Below are 13,535 nucleotides of genomic sequence, written 5' to 3' on the forward strand. Positions count from 1 at the left end.
GGTGTACAGTTTATCATTAAGACTATCTATTACTTGGGTAGAAAGAAAGCACTAAGATATTTTAAAATCTCCATTCATAGACAAATTGCATTAATTTCATCTTCCTTTGGGACCATTTTTGTCAAATAAAATCAGTGTCCAATTTTCCAAGACAATCAATCCATATACTTTCTAGTGAAAAAATGACTAGGAGTGCTGCTAACTGGATGGCATTCTGAAGGGAATACTGGGCAGGAGAAAATTACTGTGCATAAATTAGGAACAGCAGTTGAGCAGCAAGTCTGCTTTATTTGCAAAAAGTTTTATTAATATGTCAAGTGATTCAAGGACTTATTTGGCAACCCTAAGCAGTCAACTCCCTCTGTCAAGAGAGAGAAAAAATATAACACTTAAGTCATCTAATTTTTAAAGCTTTTTTGGGGAACACATCATTACTTAAGGTCCTCAGACCCCTCCTCAGAATGCCACTTCTAGCCAAGAAGACTAGAAGACCATGCAAAACAGACTGGAAACCATGCAAAAAGATTTTGGACATTCACTATAAACCTAAATTTAAAATAGGTAAAGTATTTGTCACACTTACTAAAAAAAGCAAGCAAAATGGAAATGTTATTTACAACAAGCAATAGCACTTTACATGATTTCATTTAACATTCCCTTTTTAAAAATCCCTGTGGAAAACTGTATTTCAGTTCAGTTTACATGGAATCCTAGATAGGCATCAAGGCTTAAGCGTTACTCCCTTCCAGTAAATAAAACATTATCATCAATTTGCTCAATTTATTTTAAACAAATCAACTTAGAAATGTCATTGAATTAAACAAAACTTTTGAACATATAAACATATTTGCCATGTTCTTGACATAGGTATTGATACCTGTATAAGTTAGTATTCATTTATTAGGAAAGCTGTCAATTAGTAAGGCATGTCTTCAGTACAATTAAAATCAGCTTGTTTCTTTAGCTATTCTTGTCTTGCAAGTAAATACTATCAAACTGCAGTCCTGTATAAGATAATATTGGATGGCTGATCAGTACCATTGGTTACAGCTTCATTTTTTTGCCACACAAAAACCAACAAAGTCAATCACATGAAATAAATCATGGCTCTTTACCAGAATTCAGTAAGTGATGTTAATTATGGTCCTTATCAAACACAAGTTTGGAAAGGCTATTTACAGTGTACATGGCTGAGCATGCACATTTATAGATACAAAGAAACCTGCCAGTTTGATAGGATGCAATTACAGTGCCTGAAAATGACGACAGTTCTCAAACACCATTTTAATCAACAGTTTCAATTGGGAAATATTCTTTATTTTACAACTGCTACACTTGCATGGAATTTCTTATAAAAACACTAACCCCTTCAAGAAGTCTAGATGCATATTCTACATACTAGAGGTTAAGGCAGTAAAAAAAAAAAATGTATTCCTGATAACTGGTGGTCTTGACAATGTCAATTAAAGCTGTCTGTAGCCATTCTTTCATCAAATCCTTAAAGTCCTGTACAGTTAGTGAATGAAAACAGCTGATCTTGCTTTTAAAAAAAATTAGCAAAGGGAAAGGTAATTACTAAAATAAGGGGAAAGGAAAATATGAATTAATTTTATTTTAAGAGTTTAAAAATGATCAGGGATGAGTTTTAAATGAGTCTGAAACTACCAACCAACCAAAGAAGACTATAAAGGATAAAGTAGAAAACAATAGAAGTGATTTTCTGCACATTGCCACATTCTTAATTAAAATATATTGTTACTTTGAACAATTCAAGTAATGTAATAGAGGCTATCAAAAATAACTTCATGAACCATACTCAAGTTTCAGCAATCACATTCTCAGCCTTTTAGCCCACCAATTTTTATTTTCTTTAACTTCTTATAATAAACCATGAAGGTTGAACTGTACAAATGGATTTTTATTTAATTATTTTATTTGCACTTGTGATTCCTTTAATAGTTAGCATGCTTGGCTAACCAGCATATTGTAAAAATATGGCAGATTATGTATTTAATCAAAGCACTTTGATTTAGGCATGAAGCAAAATCAAATGGTAGACATTCTGAGTTTCTTATGCATCACTCAAAAGATGCAAGAAACACCACTTGTTTTATAGACAACTATTTTACAGACAACCCTTTCTTAAAAAAGATCAATACTTTATTCCCAGCTGTAGATGAGACAGGGCATAATCTGTTGTAAACAGGGCACTGTGTTGTAAAACCAGGTGTTTGTTTATTTATTTTTTTAAAGATCTTTCCCTTACAGTGGAAAAAAAAGGACTCTTCAAAGCATCTTCCAGCATTGTAGCATTTTCTGCTGCTCTCTATCACAATTTCCTTTGATTCCTTTTTAAAGATGGTCGTGTTCACAGCAGTTTTGTTTTAAAAATCAGTTGAAATATATAAAATTCTGTACATGTTCACAAATTATTGCATAAACAGCATAATCTTCATGACAGCGTTTCACCAACACACGTCCATCTCAGGAAATTCACGTTTCCCTTCTTGCTTTTTTCTTCTTTTTAACTTGTTTTGGGGACTCCCAGCTATCTTCAGACTTGGCTAAAAAAGTTTGACAAACAAAAAACAAAATGAAACCCACCATAAAGGTTCAGGACATTTATGCACAATTCACTTAAAAACTATTCAATTCAGTACATTTCACATTAATACAAGATGAAGTTATGCAGAAATATAGCATGTACTGTCCAAGAAGTTTTTGCAAAGTTGTACTTGCCACGCAGGGCGGGAGTAGAATTTGATCAGCCATGCAAAAGACAACCTAAATTTAAAATAGTCTATTGCTTAAATTCCTCTCACATGATGCACTCTGGTTTTGTACTTTAAAACATTTAGGAATCTTTCAAATTATTACACAACAGTAATCTTTTCAGCCCTTTTGTAGTTAAGTTAGGATTCTCTAAATTTTTAGTACTCAAGTGACAGTGGTCTAGTGTACAAGCTTGTTCTTTTCTAGACACTTTAAATACCCAAATCCACTCTCCCCCTCTGCATTGGTTGTATCCATCTGTCGGCTCCCCTCATATACTTACATTGTAAGCTCCTTGAGGTAGGCACCATCTTTTTGTTACATATGAGTACAGTACCCAGTGGAACAGGTTTCTGATCCCTGGTTTGGGGCCACTAGGTACTAATTAGCACAATGCAAACAAAAACCATACCATCACCAATAGTTCAGGCTGAGGTCCATATGACAGAAAGCCATATGCCACATCCACCTGCCCAGTACCCAGCTACTCCCATGTTATCACTTGCTCTTTCATGACTACTACAATTCACTGAAACATTCTGAACTACAATCTATCACTGATAAATTAATACTCAAATTTGCTCAATCCAAAGGAAAAAAATATTCAACTGTTAATGTTTTTCAACAAGGCTGGTCCTTAAACACTATAGTGATTGGCCCCTTCCAAATTCCAAAACAGAAAAGTTAATCAAGACTCATAGCACTTCTTAGAGTTATTAAGAAGACAGGTAGGTGTTCTACAGGCTTTTCATACAAGTCTGCCAAAGCATCTTAGTCATAACACGAATCTCCAGTTCTGACTTTAGTAAGCAAAATTTACCAAGTATGCTGAATTGTTCATATTCCACAGCACGATACAAGTTTCCAGTAGGGACTCAAAATAGTAAACATCAGTTTCATTTGTGATACAAAAAAGATTTGAATCCAGGTTTCCATACAGCGAAAGGCTAATGCATTTGCCAAATACACGTCTTCCTTCTCTCCTCCCCGCACCCAGCAGATGGTTAAATATTACTCCAGTTATTAAGCATGTAAATTTAACAGAAAAAGTCAGTATGATCTTCATACTGGGTGTTACTTACTTTGTGGAGGAGGCACACTGTTTTGCTTAATATTGGGACTGGAAACATCTGTCTCTTGTAGCATCTGTGGCACTTGGGAAGAGATCTTGTCAGAATCACTCTCTGATACAATTACAGATGGCTCAGTAGAAACAGCAAGTGGAGGAGTCTCCTCAAGCTATTTTGAAACAAATATTTTTTGGATTAATTTGGTAAAGTATAGATTATATAACATTAAGAATGGTTTAAGCACTGGCATTTCTGGTTGAATACTTACATGTCCTTTGAAAGGATAGTACTGAAAAAAATTTAAACTACGATCAATGTCTTGTCAAATTTTACCAACAGAGTCATAAGATCATTGCTGCCCTCTAGTGACAAAACTGAATTAGTCTGAATAAAAGTTTAAGGGGATACTAGGCCATTTCATTTCTCTAGTCAAAGTAACTGGGGTGAGGAGAAAGGAAAAATAACCCAAAAGAAAGAGAATTTGATCTAGTTTTCAGGAATGTGTTTATTACAGCTGCTTAGTGCACTGTGAAATATTGCACACTTTTTATTTCATAGTAATACAATTGATCATTTAAGCAAGACCATGCATAACTCCAATACTGCATGGTTCATAAGATCACATTCTACAGTAATCAGAAAAAGAAAAGGAATACTTGTGGCACCTTAGAGACTAACCAATTTATTTGAGCATGAGCTTTCGTGAGCTACAGCTCACTTCATCAGATGCATACCGTGGAAACTGCAGAAGACATTATATACACAGAGACCATGAAACAATACCTCCTCCCACCCCACTCTCCTTCTGGTAATAGCTTATCTAAAGTGATCATCAAGTTGGGCCATTTCCAGCACAAATCCAGGTTTTCTCACCCTCCGCCCCCCCCCACAAACTCACTCTCCTGCTGGTAATAGCCCATCCAAAGTGACCACTCTCTTTAAAATGTGTATGATAATCAAGGTGGGCCATTTCCAGCACAAATCCAGGTTCTCACCCCCCCACCCCTCTCCAAAAACAGGGGGGTGAGAAAACCTGGATTTGTGCTGGAAATGGCCCACCTTGATGATCACTTTAGATAAGCTATTACCAGAAGGAGAGTGGGGTGGGAGGAGGTATTGTTTCATGGTCTCTGTGTATATAATGTCTTCTGCAGTTTCCACGGTATGCATCCGATGAAGTGAGCTGTAGCTCACGAAAGCTCATGCTCAAATCAATTGGTTAGTCTCTAAGGTGCCACAAGTCCTCATTTTCTTTTTGCGGATACAGACTAACACGGCTGTTACTCTGAAACCAGTAATCAGAAAGTGTGTCTAGTTATTAATGTTGCTTAAGTATTCACAGTACCATGTCTGTCCAGTCATATACTACTAGTTGTACTATAACATTATATACTTGCAAAATTTTAAGATTTTAATGGTGACCACTGTATAACGGCCTGATAGAAAGATACTTTATAGCGTTATCCCATTAGCTACATTATAGTATTTCAAAGAAGCAAATTCAATGACTGCATGCTGTTTTGGAGATCACTGAACAGGTGAGAAGAAGGAACTGAGTGGGGTAGGAGCATCTCTACCATTTATATCTGCACACAGTGGCGCATGGTAGCAGGGGGAGCACTGAGTGCACAGACACCAAGCGTGGAATGAACATGTGCAATCACTCGAAGGAGAATAATTACACTAGTGCCTGATTTGACTTAATACATAACCAGTAGCACTGGGATTTTCTGAAACTCACCACTACTCAGTTTCCAAGGGTGTGTATATATGAATTCCCATTAGTGACTAGGATCGATTCCAGGGGCTTTTCGCACCAGGTCCTACCCACTACATGATGCTGGTAATGTCAGCAGCGGGAGGGGAAGGTGCTCAAACCCTGCTCTCTCCCGCTGTTGGGGCACTCAGGAAGCACACCTTATGTTACAGTTTTCTACCTTACTTTTGCTTTTCTAATTTTATGGGCATTTACTCAATACTGACTACCAAAGGAGACCTTCTTCACTGTTTCAGAAACGTTTTTTCAGAAATTTTCATCTTGAAGCAAAAGAATATGAGGAGTTGCTCTGTACCTATCAAATCTTCAGAGATGGCCAAGAAAACTGAAAATGCAAGGAGGCTTATCTCTTGCATTGTCAACCCTGGAAAATTACACTATGATAGAACCTCACCCTGAGGAATCTTGGTGACTAAAATTATATTAGACAACTTGGCACTCATGGACAGCTGTGTTTAATTCTGTTCAGCTGACTCAGTGCTAGCTCTAGGCTACCTAGCTGTAACTTCAAGGGAAAAATAGTTATAGAAAAGAATTACGTTCTTAAATTTGTGTATACAGGCCTGTTCCTGCAATCTTATACAGGCAGGCAGACTGTTTCCCACGTGGAACCCGTATACAATGGGGCTCCATGAAGGCATATGGGCCTACCTGCACAGATCTAATTGAAGGTTCAGAGCAATAGGCGCAACTTAAGTCTCCAGACAATTGTGTGCACCAATCAACCCATATAAGGGTTCCATGTGGGGGACAGTCTGCCTGTCTGATACATTCATATCAAAACTAGAGTTGACTTCTTTTAAAAATGAAGAATGAGCAATGAACAAAATCGGCTGAAAACAGTCACATTCTGACAAGGTTATCAATTTATAGGAGAAAATGAAAGACTAAAATCTTTAGAGTTTTAATTAAATAAAATTTTTTTTTAGTGCACTGGTCTTAGTTTTGTGAAAAAAATTTGTGAAGTCCTGTAGTAAAAGAATTTTAAACTTCTAATATGGATACGCTTTGGGGAAAAAATGTATTAGATTTTTTTTAAGTACCTCTGAACCCTGCTTTCCAGATCTGAATCTAGAAATCTTTTGTATCTCAATTAAATTCTCAAATTATTCCAGTCTTCTCTACTAAATTACTTGCAACTCTGGGCTCAAACACAGAAACATGAGCAAATCATAGTGCATATAAAATTAAATGGCAAATAGAAAAGAGGTCAAAATTTTCCAGAAAAAAGTCACTGACTTACAAAGTTTTTTAGTTCCTCAGGCAGAGTTTCAATCATTCAATTATGTGTCAGTTCTGTTTCAGGCAAAATAGACTAAATGACCTTTTAATGGTAAAATCATCTTTTAATCTGCATATTTACCATTCAAGATGTATTTAGAAAAAAAATCACATGAAAGGATGATATTTTAGGTAGCTCTAGTGCCTGAATATAATTTTCAGAATATTTTTTACATTAAAATATAAATCAGATTCTTTATAAAGATCTTACTATATCTGTTTCCTTTGGCTATCTGTGATCTTTGCTACAAAGTTACTCTAATAACTATTTGAAATATAGACCTTGTTATCTGTGGTAAATCGAGGACATGTTTTAAAAAAAATTCTAATTTTACATGCCACAGTTGAAACCTAAGCTAAACATCATATACCCATACAAGAAATTGTACCACACAAACAGCAGTTTCAGTGACTTTTAGTTTTAGCCATTACATAGCTACAAGAATCTTTTACCCACAGAAATTGACAAAACCAACAGTACTACATAGTTTTAGTGGACTTAACTTTTAAATAATAATTTCATTTACATGTAACACAATTATGTAAACTGTGCCAGATGTTTTCAGTTTATATATAAATGCCATCTACACTGAACATTATTCCAGCCTATTACCAGAAGCAGAGATCCTGTTCTAGAGGATGAGCATCATTCAATGACAATATCTAAAGATCCTGCTGCTTGGAGAAAAAGAGGAGGGGGGGAGAAAAAAAAAAGTCCACCTCCTTTCTCCTCTCTTCCCCCACAACCAAAAGATCTCTCGCTGTTTCGGAGAGATGAAACTGGCTGCCAGAGCATCTATGGACTTAGATGACAAACAGTGCTTTTCACACCTGTTACATGCAACTTCCATATGCAATTTTCCTCCAATTTTTTAATTCTTGAGATGGGAGTGCATTTTAAGATTGATTATGTAACAGATACAAGATTAAATTCCCTGAAAGTACAGATTTAAAAAATGAATCTTATGTTTTTCAGTTACTTCCCCACATCAAATCTGCTCAGTTTACAAGTCTAAAGATGTTTTTTCAATCTACCAATACTGAACTCAGCCTGGAATCTGAAGGGCCAACATAGCTCACGGAGAGCCAGAATAATAAAGATTTGTAACCGAAATGTAACAATTCTGTTAATGTGGATGCCAGAATAAAATATAATCCAGGTCTCACTCCCATTCTTGTATCAGGTCTGATTTATTACTTTGTAAACCCCAGTTAATGCAAACATATTTTATTCAGTTATACGCTTACTTGAACAGTAAACACAGGGTAAAGGTCTACTGAGTCAGCAGACCTGCCCTTTAAATTAAGGAGGCAGAAGTGCACCTAATCAACATTCCAAACCTACTTCATATTTGAAAGCACATAGCCTGAAGTGATGGTAATGTTAAGGATGTAGACAAGTTAACAAAATGTTTCAATGCAGTTTTTCATCTTGAGTATTTCAAAAGAGGAACAAAAAAAATTTATTTTTTTTTAAAACTAATTCATACCTCAGCTGGTTCACTAGTGCTTATGGTCTTCAAAGAAAAAGTTATTTCCTGTTGTGGTTGAGCTTTTGCAGTATCCTCCTGAAATTCCTCTCCAACCTCTCTATCCAGGTCTTCAGCATCCTACAGAAAAAAGAAGGGAATGAGCCAACAGCTGCAGAAGAATTCCATTTATCCTTTTCCTGTTAAGTCTTGGTTCTGTTGAGATACTACCTCAAGTAGGTGGCATGAGTGATGTTGAGAGTAAACATGTAAAGGAAGTATTAGATTAATACAACTGGACATGCAGTATAGGCCAGGATTATTACAAATAGTTTTGTGCTACATTCTAGAAACTATCTATTGAGGTAAGATAAATCAGTGATGTCCTGAAGGCAGTGACCTATACATGTCAATTACTTATCACAAACAAAATAATTAAGTGTGTTTTAAATTATGAAGCACTTCAAATGTACGTACGAAGTGAGTGTGAAATTTAAAGTGAAGTTCTATTCTGAAAAGCAGTTGTGGGAAAAATGTCATTTGGGGTTTGATATTTGTTAATTACATGCTCAGTTTACAAGTAAAAAGACATTTCTAACTATGAGCCCTGCGGACTAAACCTAAACTCAGTTTATTTCATACATCAATACTATTAATGAAGGTTTTGCAGAAAAAGCTAGGCCCTCAGTGATATATATGCAACTTCACTGTCTTCAAATCAGGTCTACAGAGAAATCTTTCTATTCTATTTTAGGTGTTTGTACAGCCCCAACCATGACAGTATCTGAGCACCTCAATCTTTAATGTACTTATCCTCACATCCCCTCTGTAAATTAAGAAAGTACTTTTAGCCCCATTTTGCAGATGGGGAACTGAGACAGAGAGGCCTAGTGACTTGCTGAAGGTCACACACAGTCTGTGGCAGACCTGGAAATTGAACCCAAGTGTCCCAAGACCAAAGCTATGCCCTAACCACTGGACAATCCCTTCTCCACACACTCCCTTCGGCATGCACAGGTGGAACCGATCAGACCGTAACAATTCTGCTGATGAACGAGGAGGAATAGAATTCAGCTCTCTCATTTTTAGTTAACAGACATCAAAGGCAGTGGAAAAAAACTCCAAAACTTACTTTTGGTCACTCAAATCAGCAGATATGACTGACCACACTGGAAGTATATCCACTGAGTAAGAAGTTCCCATCTGTACACAATCACTTTTCAGATGAGAAAAATCATTGTCAGGCCTACTTTAGTGTTCTGGATTTAAACTGAAAACTAGTTTGTCCTACCATAATAGCAGTCTAACCTTACAACAGGCTCTCATATTGACAGTTCTATATGCACCCATCAAGCAAGAGATTTAAGCAATTTAGGTTTTTTAATCCCGTTTATAAACTCTGTGGATGGTAAGAAGTTACTCACCTTTTGTATATTTAGGCTGATATACTAATCCAAGAAAGGTAGCCTTCTTAAACAGAGAATCAGAACTAACAGTATTAAACAAGGACTTTATGAAACATATCTGGAGATGCAAAATTAGATGAAATTACAGTGTAGATAGCACTTGATTCCTTGGATAGGAATCAATCTGACAGGATAATTGACAGGTAGGTTACATGCAACTATAGTACCTGGAATTCAGAATATATTGCCTCTGCAGATTCCTGTTGGAGGAGTTGTTTTTTGCAAGCCACAGGCCATTATACAGAAGAAACAGAAATCCACAAACACAGAGTGGAATTTGAACATTCCAAGCTCTGCTCCTTTAGAACCCTCATTTCTTCTTTACTGCAAGTAAGACACTGCAAATCTACATTGCCTCTCCCTCTCTCCAAATGCATTAATTACAAATCCCACTTACTGGTTAAATCTCTTCATGAAACTGCCTCTGCAGAGTCTCACTGTAAGTGTCTGGCAAATAGTACCAGTCTCAAGGAACGAGACCAATTAAAAAAAAAAAAAAAAAAAGACTGAAGGACCACTTTCCCCCCAAAACATCTAGTAATGACTCCAGATTTGAGACAGTAATGATTTGTAAAAAGTCTATAGTGAACTGTGAAAGGCAGCCCTACATTTGATACACATTTGAGCACAAGCAGCTAAAGTAGTTACTCTCCCAGTAGAATGAGCTCACCCTGTCTGGGAACACTAGTAGCACTAGATAGAGGTGAAACTCTTGTGCTATCTTTGCAAATACTACAAACTATTGAGGTGACCTAAGGAACGCTTACTCCTGCCCAGGTAGTAACTAACATCTTGTTCAGACCTAGCTTGCGGAGATCGAGCATAGCTTCTCCTAGGAAGTTATGATTCCTGGAGACTTAGAATTTCATACAAAAATTAAGCTAAATCACGACCTTAGGTAAGAGTTTTACCACCATATCATTATGGTATAAAAGACAGTCTGCCAAAATAACTTCCATTTCATTCATTGTACCTATATTTAAGAAAGGGAAAAAAATGATCTGGGAAAAACAGACTCTTTAGTTTGACCTCAACTGTATCATAGAATCATAGGAAGGGACTGTGAGAGGTCATCTAGTCCAGTCCCCTGCACTCATGGCAGGACTAAGTATTATCTAGACAATCCCTAGATGTTTGTAAGGTCTTAGAACAAATTTTGAAAGAGTAAAGAGGGAGATAAATGGTAACTGGGATAAAATACAACATGGTTTTACAAAAAGTAGATCATGCTAAATCAACCTGATCTCTTTCTTTGAAAAGATAACCAATTTTCTAGACAAAGGAAATGCAGTAGATTTAATCTACCTGGATTTCAATAAAGCATTTTATACAGTTCCACATGGGAAATTATTAAATTGGGATGATGGCGATTAATGAGAACTGAAAGGTGTGTAACAAACTGGTTAAAGGGGAGACTACCACAGGTCATGCTGAAAGGTGAATTACCAGGGTGGATGGAGATTACTAGTGGAGTTCCTCAGGGATCGGTCTTGGGACAATCTTATTTAACGTTTTCATTAATGACCTTGGCACAAAGAGTGGGAGTGTGCTAATAAAATTTGCAGATGACCAAGTTGGGAAGTATTGCCAATATGAAGGAAGACTGGCATATCATACAGGAAGACCTGGATGAACTTCCAAACTGGAGTAACAGAAATGGAGTAAAATGAAATTTAATAGTGCAAAGTCATGCACTTAGGGACCAACAACAAGAATTTTTGCTATAAATTGGGGACATATCAGTTGGAAGCAACAGAGGAGGAACAAGACATGGGTGTACTGGTCGACCACAGGATGACTATGAGCTGCCAGTGTAATGCGGCAGTGAAAAAGGCTAATGCAATCCTAGGATGCATCAGGAGAGGTATTTCCACTAGAGATAGGAAAGTGTTATTACCATTATACAAGATCCTGGTGAGACCTCATCTGCAATACTGTGTGCAATTCTGGTGTACAATGTTTCAGAAAGATGAATTCAAAGTGGAACAGGTGCAGAGAAGGGCTACTAGGATGATCAGAGGAATGCAGAACCTGTCTTACACATTGAGATTCAAAGAACTTGGCTTGTTTAGCCTAACAAAACGAAGGCTGAGGGGAGACTGCTTTCTATAAATACAGAGGGACAAACACCAGGGATGGAGAGGAGTTATTTAAGTGCCAATATTAGCACAAGAACAAACTGGTAATCAAGTTTAGGTTTGAAATCAGACAAATGTTCTAACCATTAGAGGACTGGAGCTCTGAAACAGCCTTACAAGTGGAGTAGTGGGGGCAAAAAGCCTAACTTGTTTCAAGACTTAGCTTTACAGAGGGGATGGCATGATGAGGTGGCCTATAAACAGATATGGCCCATCCATGACTGCTCTTAGGAAATCTCTCCCGTGGCTGAAGATAGAGCCCTTCCCCATCTTGTGTCCTGAGTTACTACAGAGAATTCTTTACCAGGTGTCTGGCTGGTGGGCCTAGCCCACATGCTCAGGGTCTGATTGCCATGTTTAGGATCAGGAAGAAATTTTTCCCGACATCAGATTGACTGAGACTCTGGAGAATTTTTTGCCTTCCTCTGCAGCATGGGTCAGTTACTGATCTAAATTAGAGTAAATTGTGGTTCTCTGTAACTTGAAGTCTTTAAATCAAGCTTCAAGGACTTCAGTAGCTCAGCCAGAGATTATGGTCTTATTACAGGAATGGGTAAGTAGGATTCTGTGGCCTGCAATATACAGGAGGTCAGAGAAGATGATTATGATGGTCCCGTCTGGCCTTAAAGTCTGAGTGTTATTCTGCTATGTAATACAATGTCCAAGCAGTCTCTTCTGAAAGACAGGATTCCTGCTGCAGAGGAAAAAACAACAGTTGCTAGATGCACCCTTAGTGAAAATCAGAAACCTTATTTTACAGAGGATGATAAATAGTTCAGGATAAGCAAAACTGAACTGGTTTGGGAAGAACACCCACATTTTCCCTCATGTGTCATGACTTCTCTGTTGATCAATAATTAAATATTTGATGTTGAATGAATCTGATGATTCAAAAAATTGAATCATGTTCACCAAAAGAGTCAGGAAGCTATTTATAACTGGCATTAATCAGTCAAGTATTTGAAGAATCATGTTAATTGACAAGCAGAAACAGAATGTAATTCAAAAGTACTGAAAAATCAAGTGCATCTTTTAAAATTAATCAAGGATTTTGCCCCAGATAGATCAGTAATACATGTTCTTATTTTATTTTACCTGTGCAGGAGAGCTAGCTTCTTCACCTTGCTTCTTTTTCTTCTTCTTCTTCTTTTTGGATTTGCCACTAGTACAGCTCTGGTGAGTTGGCTCTGCTTTTTCTCTCTCATCATCTGAAGCCTGAGTATTAGAAGTACAAGACTGAGTCCAAAGAAAGTATAATTTCTCACTGCTTTTCGCTGACCTTCTAAAGATGGTATGCATGTCAATCCTTTGTATTGTTTGTATTTAAATTCTTAAAGCTGCAAATGGCCAGATACACTGAACTGGTAAAATTAAGAGTATTTTGGTTACAGAAAACATTATTTTCATGCTATTTAGCAAATACTGTCAGCAGCAACTTGAATAGCAAATGGCCAAGATAATGACGTTTGCTTTGCATAATCAAAACACCAAAGTCATGCTAGGCACAAGAGCTTTGCTCTCAATACTAGCGTAATAGCTTGAAATTTTTAGTCTACACTTCT

General features: G+C 36.9%; 1 protein-coding gene across 2 annotated transcripts in view; it reads right to left on the reverse strand.

The window, feature by feature from the left end:
* Window positions 1-1,468: 1,468 nt before the first annotated feature.
* MTDH (metadherin) overlaps window positions 1,469-13,535 on the reverse strand; it is a 50,151-nt gene continuing 38,084 nt past the window's right edge. For both annotated transcript variants that reach the window (XM_084619964.1, XM_084619963.1), the window contains 4 exons: window positions 13,069-13,188; window positions 8,391-8,510; window positions 3,855-4,011; window positions 1,469-2,564 (listed from right to left, as the gene is read on the reverse strand). In XM_084619964.1, coding sequence (XP_084476090.1) covers window positions 2,494-2,564; window positions 3,855-4,011; window positions 8,391-8,510; window positions 13,069-13,188 — 468 coding nt within the window. In that variant the 3' untranslated portion in view covers window positions 1,469-2,493. The remainder of the gene's footprint in view (window positions 2,565-3,854; window positions 4,012-8,390; window positions 8,511-13,068; window positions 13,189-13,535) is intronic.

This window comes from Lepidochelys olivacea (genome assembly GCF_965140295.1).
Source record: "Lepidochelys olivacea isolate rLepOli2 genome assembly, chromosome: 2".
Lineage (NCBI taxonomy): Eukaryota > Metazoa > Chordata > Testudines > Cheloniidae > Lepidochelys > Lepidochelys olivacea.